The 15734-nt window shown below is 35.2% G+C and overlaps 1 protein-coding gene across 2 annotated transcripts in view; it reads right to left on the bottom strand.

The window, feature by feature from the left end:
* Nucleotides 1–283: 283 nt before the first annotated feature.
* Nucleotides 284–15734, bottom strand: part of FGD6 (FYVE, RhoGEF and PH domain containing 6) — a 113283-nt gene continuing 97832 nt past the window's right edge. For both annotated transcript variants that reach the window (XM_020877907.2, XM_020877906.2), the window contains exons 15-21: nucleotides 13837–13939; nucleotides 13202–13348; nucleotides 12272–12374; nucleotides 10216–10343; nucleotides 6950–7078; nucleotides 6187–6335; nucleotides 284–4628 (exon numbers count right to left, since the gene is read on the bottom strand). In XM_020877907.2, coding sequence (XP_020733566.2) covers nucleotides 4592–4628; nucleotides 6187–6335; nucleotides 6950–7078; nucleotides 10216–10343; nucleotides 12272–12374; nucleotides 13202–13348; nucleotides 13837–13939 — 796 coding nt within the window. In that variant the 3' untranslated portion in view covers nucleotides 284–4591. The remainder of the gene's footprint in view (nucleotides 4629–6186; nucleotides 6336–6949; nucleotides 7079–10215; nucleotides 10344–12271; nucleotides 12375–13201; nucleotides 13349–13836; nucleotides 13940–15734) is intronic.

A 15734-nucleotide genomic window follows, 5' to 3' on the forward strand; every position in this document is an offset into this window, starting at 1 on the left:
GAAAGTATATTACATATAGGTCCAATGGAAAAAGGTAATCTGAGACCTCTTCCTCTATTCTCAGTGCCTAATATGCACACCCATGGTGATGCTTGGGGTCATCCCCTTTTCAGGCAATTAATCTGCTTAGGTCACAATAATATTTGGATGTAGAAACCATCTAAATGGGGATTATGTTTTGTTGGTGAAAAAGAGCTTCCCCTAATTATGATTCAGGAAAACAGATCAGTGTGGTTCATCTCTAATTGCATGACTATAAAAAATGATTTAAAAGACATCATCATACTGAAAGGAGATTTAGTACATTTATTTTGTATAAATATAGTACATAACATTATTTACACTAATATTTTATTTATAAAGGATCTATATCTCTATACGGACAATAAGATACAAACATTATTTTTAAAGTAAAAAGTGTTTCTATAAATCTATGTCATTCGAAAAAATAGCATTTCAAGATTGGTTCTTAACATGATATGATGAACCCATATAAAAGAAAGTTGCCACCATTCATCCTAACCACCCCCTCAAAAACAGGGGGGAATTTGATATTGAGACTTTTCGAACATTTACTACTACCTTTATCTTAAAAAAATCCAACTAGAAAATTTCCATTAGAAAATAACATTAAAAATGGCATAGGCTCCAGAATATTTGTGTTTTAGAGGCATTCAAAAAAGAGTGAGAGATCATTTGAATTAATTTAATTCACAACAGTGTCCAGTGAATGCAAGGCACTCTGCCAGGTGCTGAGGAGGAATCCCAAAGGAACAAGATACAGTTACTGTTCTCAAGGCTAGAATGTGATAAGCACCATAAGAAAGTCTGTTTAGGAGCCAAAGGCTACAGGAGCATAGAGGAAGGAGAGACTAGATCTAATCTGCAGGAATGGGGAGAGGCTAGGATCAACTGTTATAGAGAAGTCTTAGGTAAATAGGCAGAAAAATGGGGTAGGGGGAGGATGAGAAAAGACAAAACGGTGTGAACAGAGGTAGGGTAGGGGTTAGCCGCCACATATGATACCTGAGCAAAAGTGTTCATGCCAAACCACTCGGAAGCCAGTGAAGGTTGTAAAGAGCAGGAATGAAACTAGATTAGAACTATGCTTAACAAGATGGGTCTGGCAGTGTTTAAATGGGACCATACAAAGGCATTGGAATTAGAAGAAAAGTTATGCCCATCACTGGGAAGAGGTAACAAGGACTTGAGCTAGGGTGGATGCAACAATAGAAGGACAAAGAAGATGGAAAAGGACATGAGGGCAGTTGTAGAGGGTCTTCTTGAGACTTGGAAGCAGATTCTGGAGCCAAGAATGGTGTTTCTCCATTGTAGAAGAAAATATACAGATCTGAATGAAAAGAAATTGCGTTTTAGACATGCAAAGCTTAAAATGCTTAAGATGTAGATGTCTAACAGGTACTCGCTAATATGGCCTTGCAGGATGGAAGAGTAGGTCTAAAATCTGAGTTATAATGTGGGCCCTCTGGGACTTTTGAGTTCAAAATGGTAAGAATCCTGTCCTTACTTTTTTCAACAAATATTTTCTCTTGAAAGATGCAAGGTAAGTATTTTGTGAGAAACTGATGTAACCAGGAATAGAAAGTACGTTTTCAAGGAGTGTGAAGTATAGTAAGAAAAATAGAATTAACCTCTCTGGAAGTCCCCGTGATGACATCTGACTACGACAGATCTCAAATTTCAAAAACCAAGTACAATGAAAGCACACTCGAAGACATAAATCAAGATATGCTGTGATGACATTTACATTTTAACTTAATTACTAAATAGTAGGCTTTCCCTATTTCTGGATATATTCTACCATCCAAATATAAAATACACCTTTGGCTAACAAAGCTATACTTTAAAGTTGTCCTCACTTAGTTGTTTCATTACAGCTTTATATTAAAGATTGCTCTGATGATCTCATTTTAAGAAATGCTACTACATACTCAAACAATCAAGCTTTTAGTTATTAAAAGGGAGATGTATCTTGGGAAAAGACAATAGCAGGATACTGGGTACATTAGGGAACAAGGGGAAAGAAGTCGGGAAGAGGTTCAGAAGTGCCAGAGATAAAACTTTCTCATTTTCTTAGACTCTGATGAGTCCTCTATGTTTAAAGCTGCCACAGATAAAGGAGCAGCACTGCCTAGAGACACATACGAAGGCCAGCCTTCCCCCAGTTTGACCTGGCATCTCTTGTCTAGGTTTCTTAAGCATCCTTTTGGACCTAACTTTGTAACTACTCTTCTTTCTCCTTATGAATAAAAGGAGACACTTGAAAAGGATTTGATGGAAGCACATGTATCAATGTAGAAAATACACTAAGTACTATTGGGATCTAAGTACTGTTTATACTTTCTTCTCATTTATAGAGTGCATGCAACATCTTTTTTTTTTCCTCTAAACTTTTAGCTATCAAGGTGGTTTTAAAAGTATCAACAGCTTTATTACAAAATATATATAATCAGGCTTCTCATTTGACATTGAATGAGCAAGGTTAAATAATTGATCAGCTTCAGTGAAGTTATGAAGGACTGATAAGGGAGAAAGGGAATGTAATACTGTTCCACATTTAAAACTTCTGAGGGGGGGAGCTGGTAATCCAATAGATTCCTCAAAAGGCACATCTTTTATATTTTTCAAAGCCCTCCATGGGGCTAAGCCAACACTAGCATAATCATACATGTGCTTCACATGTAATTAGAATTATTAGAAGTCTATGCACTGTTTCTTATATATTTAACTGATTCTTGATTCAGTCAACTGTTGGAAGATAGAATAGACACTGGCTGATAATTTTCAGATTCTGATTAGACCAAACCTTGCAGTCAGAAGGCTGAAAGCTCAAGAGCAGGAGAGAGGAACCCCAGTAACTTGTTTTACAAAATGCTGGTCCTGTGAAACCATGGGAAATACTTCCTAAGGCATGACCTTAGTCTCAAAAAAGGACACACTAAGACTGCAGGGATTTTAACATGGAAGGCTTATTGATGCTATCTTGGTTAAAGTTAATGAGATGCAAAAAAATGTTATTTACCTACAGCTAACAGAAAGACTTGGAAGTTAACATGTAAGGACTATATGTGAGGTTGCAAGAGGGTTTAAAATGATTCCACAGCAAGAAATAGCCAGAAAACTACAGTAGTCAAACTCTAGATGTAGAGACCCTGGTGCTGCAACAAACATTCAAAGGGTTTCAGAAGGCACTCAGTAATTCTCTTGGCAATCAGAGATAATACTGAATTAGGAAATTCTTTATATAACAGCAGAATGGAAATTTCTTGTGCCTTTTATTCAAAGAAATTTCTTGCCTTTGAAGATACTTCATATTTCATTTAAGCTCAGTCAACAAATTTATATTATGAACATCAAGAATGACTTTAATCATAGTGTTAATTTCATTTTACTTCTCATCAATTTTATGTATAAAGCAGTTCATATGTTAAACAATATGTGAACCAAAATAGGAATATAAGTCCTTCCTAATGAGGTATGCTGACAGCTGATTAAAGAAAAATATAAAAAAATATACTTTAATTACCAGAGAGGACATAACACAAAGTGGTATTTAAAAATCTTTTAAAATGATTACTATACAATTTCTAATACTGGCTTAGAATCTGTGCTTTTTGATATGGTAATTCCAGTTCATTTAAAAAATCACAATATTATAGAAAATGTAACATTCTTTTTATATACAAATACCTCTCTACTACTTTGGGCTCAGAACACTTAGAAAAGCAAGGGACATTATATAATATAATACTTGCCATATTTTGCTTTTTAAAGAAATAATATGTTTGTGTTGAAATGGTAGTTTTTTTTTCTTTTTCAAAGATCAGACATAATGTAAAGGCCATAGAGTTAATTATTTGTGTTACCCTGAAAATGGAAATATTCTTTTTCCTACTCACAATTGAGTTAAATGAAAATTCAGATTCTATCCCTTTGCTGTAATTCCTTGATGATATAACATTATCTCATGGCACAAGAGATACGTAACAGTAGAAATACTTTAGACAATTTACTGGAATTTTGCTTCAGTTACTGAGGTAGAAATTGGCCATGTGTTTTTCCATTAAAAGATACAAAAATTCATCTAAATGTATGGATTCAAAGACATACATTTTTCTCATCAGCTGTTTAATCATAATTTCCAATCCAAGGACTGTATAGAAATTCACTCCTTGATGTGTGTTTTTTATTTACCATGACTTACCACTGGTGAGAATGTTACAAAGTAACACTGTAAAACACACTGAGAAAGCAGGATGGACTGTGTCACAAACAGCTAATATGGTTATTAAGATAAGTTTTCTGGTTTCTAAAGAAAAGGTACTTTAGCATACAGTGTGAGTCTCAGAAATAACTCTGACCATTAAGTAAACATTAAAATTTTAATAAATAACATACATGAAAAACAAACATTTTTTTAAAATTACCTTATACCTAATAAAATAATTTCTCTGATGAAGATTTTAGTTGGATTCGTCTTGGCATTGTTCGTTTATATAAAATATTTGTACTGCATTTATTCTGATGAAATTCCACCCTTTTGGAATCACACAAGATGAAACCAACACAACTACAATATTGTGCCTTCTTGAAATGCTTCTATCCACCTGTAAGAGAAATTTGTTAGATTTGTAAAATGAAGTCATCCAACATATGGTAAGACAATACTATAGACCACAGCTATTCCCTTGGATCCAATTACTCTAACAGTATATTTAAGATCTTTTCTATAGCAAACGAGAATTTTGAATGTATGAAACTACCCTTTATCTGGTAACTTGGACAAAATTTGGCCTGAAGAGTGCATCTCTTTTTTTAATGGTCAATTTAAAATGCAAATGGCATATAAGTTATACCATAATAAATAAAAAGATTTTTTTTAAGTCAAGTTTTCTTTAAAATTAACACATTTTAATATTCTATAACGTGAAAATATAGCAACCCATGTGATATTAATAAACTCAAAGAAATTTATAAATTAGCCTGTATTAATTCTAAATAACAAGTAAGCTGGTTCTTCTCATCCAACTACATTCAACTCTCTTGAAGGGATTTCTATCTTGTCAACTATATAAGGAAAAGATACATATTCAAAATTTCAACAGCTTGTTCATGAACACAAATGAAAAGGATGAGAAATATAATATCTAAAGAATTGTAGGCAATTACTATTTTATCCAAATAACTATTTTTTAAAGAAAAAATAGCCATGTCATAATTTTAAATTATTCTTCAGTACCCTTGATTAACAGCTATATATGGTTGGAAATCCTAATACAGACTGAAAAAAAAGGCTTATAGAGTATTTGTAATATAGTATCTGATTATTATTGAGGGGGAACAAGTTTAATTCTGATACATTAGTTGTAATTACCTTAATAAAAGATAAGCCTTACTGAAAACATTCTTTTAGATTTGCCTGTACTTTGAGAGCCTAGTGAGAAAACATGAGGACCACTTAGTGAAAGTAAAACTGCATATTTTGTGAGGCCAAAATAAAAATCTAGTGAAAGGGAGGTGAACTGAATTGTTTTGTTCACAGAAGACCTCAACTTCACAGAGATACTCTTCTCTATGTTAAGCAGTCTCATGACATCTAAATAAATATTCTTGTTGGAATTTTGAAGAGACTCTTTCAACCACTTCCATCTAAAATGATATACATTTCCTTCTACTCAGTCACTGGGAATAATACAGGAGACTCTTAATGTGTTTGACCTTCTCCCCAAAGATTTAAGTTAGCAAGCAGCTGTTTAAGCTCCTGCCGTTCCATGGCATGACTGATCACAGGATTGCCAAAATCCCAGAATGTTTCAAGAGAAAATTCTTCACCTCATTGGAGGAGAGGTCAAATACCTCCACATCCCGTCCTTTCAGCAGAGCAGCTTCATGCTGCTTCCTCGGAGGTCATGTGTACACAAAATATTTTGGACAGAACTACCTATTTTCTTTTCCTCTCTGCTTCCTGAAAATATTCCAGATCCTCTTGCCTATCTTTAAAACAATTCTAAAGAGTTTGAATAATATGTTAAATCTTTCTAAATGGGATTTCTGATTTACATTCTTTGTTGATCCCATGCATGGAAGTAGGTTATTTTTAAAATCAATCATTTAAAGTAACAATTTGAAATCTCATGTATGAAAAAAAAAGCCTAAATTACTTACTTCTGAGCTGAGTGAGCATCATCTGCTTTGAATACATAAAATAGCATGTTTTTGTGCAGCAACTGAAACACTCTAGACTCTGAATTCTCATCTTTGACTTGAGTGACTGTGAATCCTAGTAAAGGTTGACTCTCCAAAGCTGCCACGTCCTAAATTTACAAAGACACAAAGGAAGATGGACTTTTAAAATGATAAAAAATTCAGACTTGCAACTTTTTATCTGCAAAGCTCTAATTTAATTTCAAACAAACACACATATATGAAACAACGGTAATTCTAGCAACTAATTCATTTTTCATTTATTCAACAATATTTATTGGGCCACCCCCTCCCCACCCATCAGACAGACACTGCAGTAGACAGTTTTCAATGTGTTCATATTCACTGATTTCACGTTATTTCCCTACAACCATGGGAAGTGAGTAATTACATTACTTTCATTTTATGGATGCAAAAAACACAGGTCAGAAAGGTGACATAATCCAATGTCACCAAACTTCTGCCTTTAGTGAAGTAGTCAGTAGTCACATTATATCCCCCAAACTTAACATTTTAACACTACGGAAAATTCCTAACATCTTTGAGTATCTTTAGGTACAAAACAAGGACACTGTTCATGTCAAAAACAACTGTAATATCTCCCCCTGTCAAAGCAAAGCAAAAGCAAAAACGTAGACAAGTAGATGAGGCAAACACTGATTATTTCCAGGTGGCACTATAAAACAAGACTCCAAATTATTCATGTTTCCATTTCAGATCTTACCTCACTTGCAGCATATGTATATAGTACTTTATTTTTTATGACGAACCACAAGTGTTTCCAAGGTTTTTTATTGCCCTTTGATCTGTATAAGTAGCCACTCATAGAGGAATCTTCTGTGTTTGCTGATACCTAAATAAGCAAACCCCATACACAGTTTAATCGTTTTTAGACAAAACCAAAATTTTAAATAACAAAATTGTTTTTGATCATTGATGCTGAAAGCAATAACCATAAAAATATCGTGTTTAAGAATGAAACTAAAAAAAAAAACTAAAAAAAAAAAGAATGAAACTGTTTATATTTAAAATCTGCTACTGTACAGATTGAATATTTCCATTACCATGAGCATAAAATCCTTCCTTTTAGAAGCAATTCCAGAATTTTACCTGGTTTACCTGTGCTTGCATGTATAGGTTTCTTAGTGGGTTCCACTATGTTTTCTGAGTTCCCAGGAGATGAATAATAATTTCAAATGACAAAAAATGCCTTTTTAAAGCTGTGTTTTGGGGAGAGTATATGTTGTTTATTGCTCTCATTTAGGGGTGTTAGGGAAAATTACTTAAACCTTTAACTTTGTTTCTGAGATAACTTTGGATTTCTACAAATTATATCAACAGATAAGTAAATAGGAAATTCTATTTTTGGAGGGAGGGGGTCATGCAGCTTGTAGAAATCTTAGCTCCCTGGAAAGGGATCAAACCCCTGCTCCCTGCATTGGGAGCTCAGAGTTGTAACCACTGGATTGCCAGCAAAGTCCCAAGTGGAAAATTTATATCTAATGTTAAATTAAAATGTCTGTTAAGTGCAAGTAAATCTGTATACAGAAATAACATCCTATATAAGACTACCAAGTAATTAAAAAAAAGGAAAACTACAACACTTACATTCAAAGGAGGTTTCTCTTAAAATGCAGTTACGTTAGTACTTAGGTTGTGTTACTATCATTGCCCAAAATATTTTGTACATTGCTCTTTTGGAATATTTTACAATTAATTTAATAGCCATATAAGACTAATCACAATACTAAATAATCATACATAGTCCTCTATTATCTTTTTAGAAGAAAATTAAAAAAAGAAAAGAAAAATTAGTGTTAAACCAGCTTAATCACCTAATTGATTCACAAAACCTTCATTCTAATGATTTATTTAAAAAATAAATGAAATTGTCAATTCAAGAGACACAGTCTGTCCTTACTGAGGGTACTGAAGTTTTGAATGTATGCAATTCTAAAAGATGAATTTCTAAAAATGTACTGAACATCAATGGAATAAGAAAAAGGTTTCCAATTCCTTAAAAAGTTAAACATAGGATTATTATATGATCAAGCAATTTCATTCCCAGTTATATAACCAAGACAAATGGAAACATAAGTCCACATGGAAATCTGTATACCAATGTTTTACATCAGCATTATTCACAATAGCCAAAAGGTGGAAACCCGTGTCCATCAACAGATAAATGGCTAAGTTGTGACATATATCTAAAAAGGAGTACTATTCAGACACAAAAAAGAAAGTGCTGATACATGCTATAACTTGGCTGAACCTCAAAAAGATTGCGCCAAGTGAAAGAAGCCAAACATTCAGGATCATATATTGCATGACTCCTTTTACATGACAGATCCTGAACAAACGAATACATAGAGCAGATTCATGGTTGCCAGGGGGTGGGGGTGGGGAACGATTATTTAACACACACAGGGTGTTCTTATGAGGTGATGAAAAAGTTTTGAAACTGGAGCAATATAGCAGTCACACATCACTGTGAATACACCAAATACCACTGAACTGTATATCTTTAAACAGTTAACTACATGTTATGTGGATTTCATCCCTGTTTAAAACAAAAGACAAAAAAACACAGGTTTCCAAGGAGACTACTATGACTTGTACAGAGCTTAATTGGAAAAACTGATTTCCCCTGTGTGGCCACAGAGGAGCAAAGCAATGGTTTTCAAACTTCAGTAGACATACACCTGAATCACTGAGAATGTTTGGGCCCAAGAATGTGCATTTCGAGCAAGTTCCATGGTGGTTCTGCTGCCACTCTGGAGGACACTCTGAGAACCAGCGGAGTCAGGGGAGAAAGCAGAGGTTTGAAAGTGGAAGGCCTGTTTGTGCGGTTGGGTAGAAAGATATACAAAAGAGGACTGGAATAAGGTTGAGTCTAGTCTATAGACCATAGTTTTTGTAGCCAAAAACTCTGTGGAGTTCTGACTAAAGGGGAGCATGTGTCGGAATTATATTTATAAACAGTGACATCAACGTGGAGAAGTGAAAAGTTACAAGGAACTGAAAATTACTTCAGTTGGTTAAAAACTTCAAAGTTTTTCAATGCAGACTTAGATTCAGGAACTGCGTGACAGAAGAAAAAGAGTTGAGAGGTATTCACTTAGCTGGCTTATCCAGTTCTACATGGAACTTGGCAAATGGAACTGTAAATCCTATTCTTACTATTTCATGAGCCTGGCTATAAATCACTTCCTAGAGTTTCAACAGCCATGAGGAAATGTGCTCAACTTTACATAAGGAACATGATCTTGGTCAAATTTTTAGAGTTCCTTTCTTCCACTTTTCATGATGGGACACCTCCACAGCAAATAAGCAAGAGAACAAAATTTAAAACGCTACTTTCCGGGGCACAAAACCAATTAATAAACTAACCAAAATAGGAGTGACTAGAAAGTCAGGACTATTTGATCTCTTGACATTGACTGATTTAACACTTGACTTTGAGGAACTGGGACAGGATATCAGTGATGCCTATGGATATACTCCAGGGGCAGGTCAAGCTTTGTAGGTTATTAAAACTTAAAAATTTTTTCTGTTAAGTTGAAGGAAGAACAACCTACTATCAGTAAACAACCTATTATATCAGTTGTATATAACCTAATAATGCCTAAAAAAAAATAAGCCATGCAGATGAGTAAATGCTAACAAAATGCCCCCAATAGTTTATAGACTTTTTTCCTCTGATAAGGGGTCTCCTTAAAGTAATTTTAAAAATTAACATGAATCCAAGTTATCTTTACTTTCTATCACTGCTATAAAATGCTTTCCAAACCTTTCAACAGTCATTTTCTAAATGACTCCGGTCATAAGGGAGATAAGGGAGGCCTCAGCCACATTCATCTTCAGTATTAAAATGCATGTCTTAACAGTGGTGGGAAATGACATCTTCCTTTATGAGAGAAAAACTAAAGTACTATCTGGGTATGAATAATTCAGCCTCTATCAAGTTGCAAGTTTAATGGAAACACTTACTTCTTTAAGAGCAGCTGGGATTTTTTTCTGTTTCCTCCCTGATGGAATACTATGTAAGACTGATGATAAGGCGCTGGAAGGAGATTTGTGATTTCCAGGGGATCCAAACTTAGGAGAGTGCTGGTGATCTAAAACAAACCAGGTACACTTATGGAACCAACGGTAAACATTCTGCAATTCAATTTAACCCAAGTCAATAAACACTGTTGCCCAAAATATCCATGGAAGGATACTTAAGAAACTTGTGTCACTGAGGCCCCTGGGAAAGGAAGCCAAACGGGGGGTGGGGGTGTGTGTGTGTGGGGGGGGTGGGGTGTTGAGTGGGAGGAAGACTTTCCACTTGTCTATTTTTCACTTTTTTCAACTGCAAACCATATGAAAGAATTGGCCCTTTATGCCTTTAGAATTCTGAAATATGTTCATGTACTACCAACTTAAAAAACTAAATTGAGAAAACTTCTCTCCTGACTTAAAAACAAAAAACTAACAACATCATTTAGTATCTAAATACATGACCAAATAACATTACAATGAATAAAATTTTCGAAAAGACACTATAAGGCAAGAGGAGGCAGTAATTAATTTTGACTGCAGAGGTTCAAAGAAAGCTGGGAAAAGAATGAGAGTTTTGAGTTGGCATCAAGGGATAAGAAGGAGTCTGGCAAGCAAAAAAGAGGAGGAAGAACACTTCAAGAAGAAAAGTCAGCATAAGCAAAAGCACAGAGATATGAAATTAGATCATCTATTTGGAGGTGAAGCTGGAAAAAAGAGGACTGGTTCTAAGGACTGTCTTTTAGGCAGTGGGAAATCAAAAGCCTTCTGGGCTGGGAAGTAGACTCAATTTAGAAAACTAAATCTGACAGTAGGAAAGGGGAAGAATTTGCAAGAGAAAAACCTGTTAGGAAATTAGGACAGTAGTCCAGGTGAAAGATAATGAAGGCTTTGTTAGGGTGGAGATAAAGAAGTCAAGAGCAGGACAGGTTTTTCAAAGATAAATTTGACAAGATTTATTGACCAAATGGGTGATGAAAAGAGTATTCAACAATGGATTTTGAATGTCTGAGCCGATATTAGATACTCAGAGAACAAAGGCAGGAACATAAGGCTGGCAGAAGATCGGGTGAATGTTTCTTTTTGGAAAATGTGTACAGAAAATAACACAATTCCTCTATTAATGTTTGGATTTTGAAATAGCATGTCATCCAGTTTTATTCACTTAGACATTCTCATCTGCTAATAAAAAGCTATTCTTCATCACCAAGTTTCAAAGCCTTAGATCCTCTAAGTTTCAGGAATTTTAACTAAGGATCTTTTCTCAAAATGTAGACCTGAGCTGTATTCATCTTCACTGGAGGAATGGATACTTGCAGGCAGATATAGCTCATTTTGTACCTGGTAAAAAGCTACACATTTAGATGTAGAATAAAACCTCACACATCAGTCCAAGTGATTAGAATAAGGCTAACAAAGTGCCACTTGGTATGTTTTCATAGAGAACTACTTGACTGATTGATAAAAATGATTTGTAATACACATAGATGTGAAACTAGAAACTTGAAAATTACTTAGAAGCTAAAGTTCCCTTGTAACTGTTCTAAGCATTTCATCCTGTGATTATACTTCTACAACTAGAATCCTTAGCAAAGCCCTTTTCAGAATAAAAATAAGTTTTAATCCAACCTCTCCTGGAATCATCATAAAATATGAGTGAAGAAAGTTTAACTACCCAGTGCTATGTGACACCTAGAGGGGTGGGAAATGGGAGGGAGGCTCCAGAGGGAGGAACATATGTATACCTACGGCTGATTCATGTTGATGTATGCAGTAACTTGCACAATACTGTAAAGTAATTATCCTCCAATGAAAAATAAAAAAATTTTTTAAAAAGAAAGAAAAAGAAAGCTTAACTAAGTTAAGAAAGCAAAATACTTAATATTTTGAGATAAGTATCACCAATTATATTGCTAATGGGCCCTATGACGATTCTTCTAGAAGGTTTTTTGCAAGCATCTGGGGCATAAAGGAATTTTCAGTTAAATCTGTACTTATACATTACCTAATTTCTGCAGTTCTTGGAAACAGTGTTCACATACTCTTGCTGGTTGATTTTTCAGGTAATCTAAGCCATACTTATTTGATGAACAAGCTTGGCATACAATCTGCAAACACGTTGGAATTATTTCATTTCATTTAGAATAACCTTTGTATCTAAACCATCAGTTACAATTTATAGCCCAGTCTACTTTTCAAAACCTTTTCATAGTCATTGAGTCTCAATAACAACTCAGCAGAGGTATGCAGGGAACTCACACACAATAGCACATTTAAGAGGCCACAGATTATCACTGATTGCTTATAACAGATAAGAACATACTAATAGAGTTAACAGGTGCAAAATGTTTAGAACACTGCCTGGTGGGTAGTAAGTCCTATACTAGCTGTACCATCATCACTGTCATTGCCATCATCACTGTTGCAACCATGAATACCTCTGCTGTACCTCTTCCTAGTGTCTGGCCTGTATTAAATGCTCTCTAAATGACGTCCATTAAATCTTTACAGTCACTCTCTGACTTCATTGTTACTATGCACATTTTACTGATAATGTTATGAAAACTTAGAAATATCACAAATGGTAACTTCAATACTGAAAGTTTCCTCCTGTTAAGAATGTAGTATTGGGACAAATGTAGTTTCAATAATTATAAATGTGAGCATCTATTTAATTGTCAATTTGTTAGTTGTTTTTTTTTTTTTTAATGAACATGTTCTATTATTGACATCCTAAAGTAATCTTGGGGTAGAAGGAGTTAAGTTCCCTAACAAGATTGCCTCATGCTAAATGTTTAGGGGGGGATACCAGTCATGAGTCAGTATCTCTCCCCTCCCTACCCTAAAATGGTTTACAAGGGGAAATACACTTCTTCACCATGTACAGCGTGGAGCTATTGAAGATCACAAGGGAAGGGTTGTGATTCTTTCCAACCTTTCCGCAGGCCCGGCAGTGATGTCGTCTCCAGGTCAGGGTAAATTCACTGGTGCAGATCATACACATGGTGGCCCTGGTATCAGGAATCCAGATGGGGGCCTTAGATCCAAGAGGACTAACCTCGTCTTTACTTTCTGAGTCAGCCTGTAGAAGAATGACTTCTGATTATTTCTAGGCACACTGCCTCCTACAGCTCAAACCTTTTTATTTCGCACTGGCAGCTCACAATGCTGATGGTATCATTAAGGATGTGGATGACTCAGGAACAATCGTACTTTTCATCTTCTCAGGATGTTAAGATTAGCTACATTCCAACAATCCTCTAGTGCAAAACTGTATTATCATTGCCCAATGATAATAGCGCAATGACAGCTGATTAGTTCCTTCCTCAAACTACACTGCTGTGTTTTCTACAGTGAGGTTTTATAACCAGAAAAAATATGAATGCACTATATGCTATCCTAGACTTGTAGGGAGACATTAATAGAATAAACATTTAGGCTCTGAAATTATGCACATACCCAATCCTTCTGTGAAGCATACACTGCTTTTCTAAACCCCTGGGAAAAGTTTCTTTAAGGTGAAAATGGTTTGAAATGCACTTAAAAAACACATGAAGGAAAAGACAATACCTCATCAAGACTCCGACTAGGACAGAATGTGATTCTTTTCTTGGCATACTCTTCTATTGACCTGGAAATGGCTTCGAGCCATTCATCCCTTTCTGGGGCAGAACTGTTGGGGGCAAAAGAGGTTCTATCAGCCAGATGTCAGCTCTTATTCTTTGCCTTTTTCTTACTTTTTTTTCCTTCTGCCATGGCAACAGATTCCACCACCCTCCAACAATGTGAGTCACAGGCAACAACTTGGAGGTTTCTGGGCAGAAATAACCAGTGGGCATATAAAGAACGCATGGCATTTTAGCAAACACAACACTTTTCTTCTTTCCAAAGATACCACCTTCTAAAACTGAATGGCTTTTGAAGTCTCCTAAATTTGGAGGTATTTTTGTTCAATTTAAGGGCTATTCATGCAATTAATAATTATGATTACTTATATAACCAAGGAGCTTCCTGAGATATAATCTGAGATTTTAAAAATATTCCAAGGAATCAAGTTTCAAATCCAAATTTACAACACAATACTAAATATTTTGGGGTTACTAAATACTCTAGAAAGGGCATTAGAGTAAAGGAAGCATATTTTTTGTCATTAACAGAAGCTGAAGGCATGGTTAATAAGGGAGAGCCCCCAGTGGTTGTCAGGGCTCCTCTACCAATTCAGTCCATCACGTTTTCTGTTCTTACCCTCAGTTCATCAGAAAGTGTGTGACTCAGATATAGACAGAAATGGGCCAAACAGGGGGGTGGCCTGCTCAGAAAAATGCATTCTTGTTCTACGTTTTTGCAAAGAGGCCCTCTAAAAAAATTCTATGGTAACTCAGAATCATCACTGGTATCAGTGCATTTGTTTTGCAAACTCAGGAGGGGAGACACATTTTAGCTGTGTGTGTGTATGTGTGTATCTTTGTAGAGAGAAAGAGAATTTAATAGTAAACGTAAAATTTTATCATAATAAAAATCCATTATAATAATGGGAATGTTACTGTGTAAGAAAATGTGCATTTTCTTATTTTTAAGAGAAGCATACTCAAGTATGCAGGAGTAAAATGACCTGATATTTGCCATTTGTTTTAAAGTACTTTTAGAAAAAAGGAAAATCTGTGGCAGAACCTTGGTAATTTTTTGAGTCTTAGTGACCAAATACGCAGGTTCGTTGTAGTCCTCATTCTAAGTATGTAACTTTCAAGTAATTACTTTGAAAGGAAAAATTCCATCATAAAAAATTATACAATTAGGCATATTTTGATGAATCCAGAGCACATCAAGGAGATACTTTAACCTACCCCACCATAATCATTCTCAGAAATGAACCTTCCAACTAAATGGCTTCAATACCGTTTAGAAAATGCATTTATACAGATGTTAAAAGGAAGGCACCCAATTTACAAATAAAAATTTAAAACTAGTATATTAGTTTTAAAACTAGTTTAAAATTAGTTTAAAACTAGTATATTTTCAAAGTTTCATTATATATCAAAACCAAAATAAAACAGAAATAGCCCTTATCTCTCTAAAGCAAACAAAACCCACCTCAGTTACCCCTACTATTGCACCACACTGTCCCAACTAGCTGCCGCTAATTTAACATTTACCACCTATCAGCCAACTGTGCTGATTGCTCTCTGTGCAAATGCCATCACACCTCATATCCTCTGAGGAATATTTCTTTCCCCCAATCCCAATTTCACACACCATCTCCATCTATAGAAAAGCAATGTGAAGATATGAACCGTTAGATAATTTGCTTTAGATAATATGATGCTCAGGATGCTCAAGTGCTCAGTCATGTCTGACTCTCTGTGACCCCACGGACTGGAGCCCACCAGGCTCCTCTGTCCATAGGATTCTCTAGACAAAAATACTGGAATGGGTTGCCATTTCCTTTCCAACGGATCTTCCCGACCCAG

The sequence above is a fragment of the Odocoileus virginianus genome, chromosome 24 (assembly GCF_023699985.2).
Source record: "Odocoileus virginianus isolate 20LAN1187 ecotype Illinois chromosome 24, Ovbor_1.2, whole genome shotgun sequence".
NCBI lineage: Eukaryota > Metazoa > Chordata > Mammalia > Artiodactyla > Cervidae > Odocoileus > Odocoileus virginianus.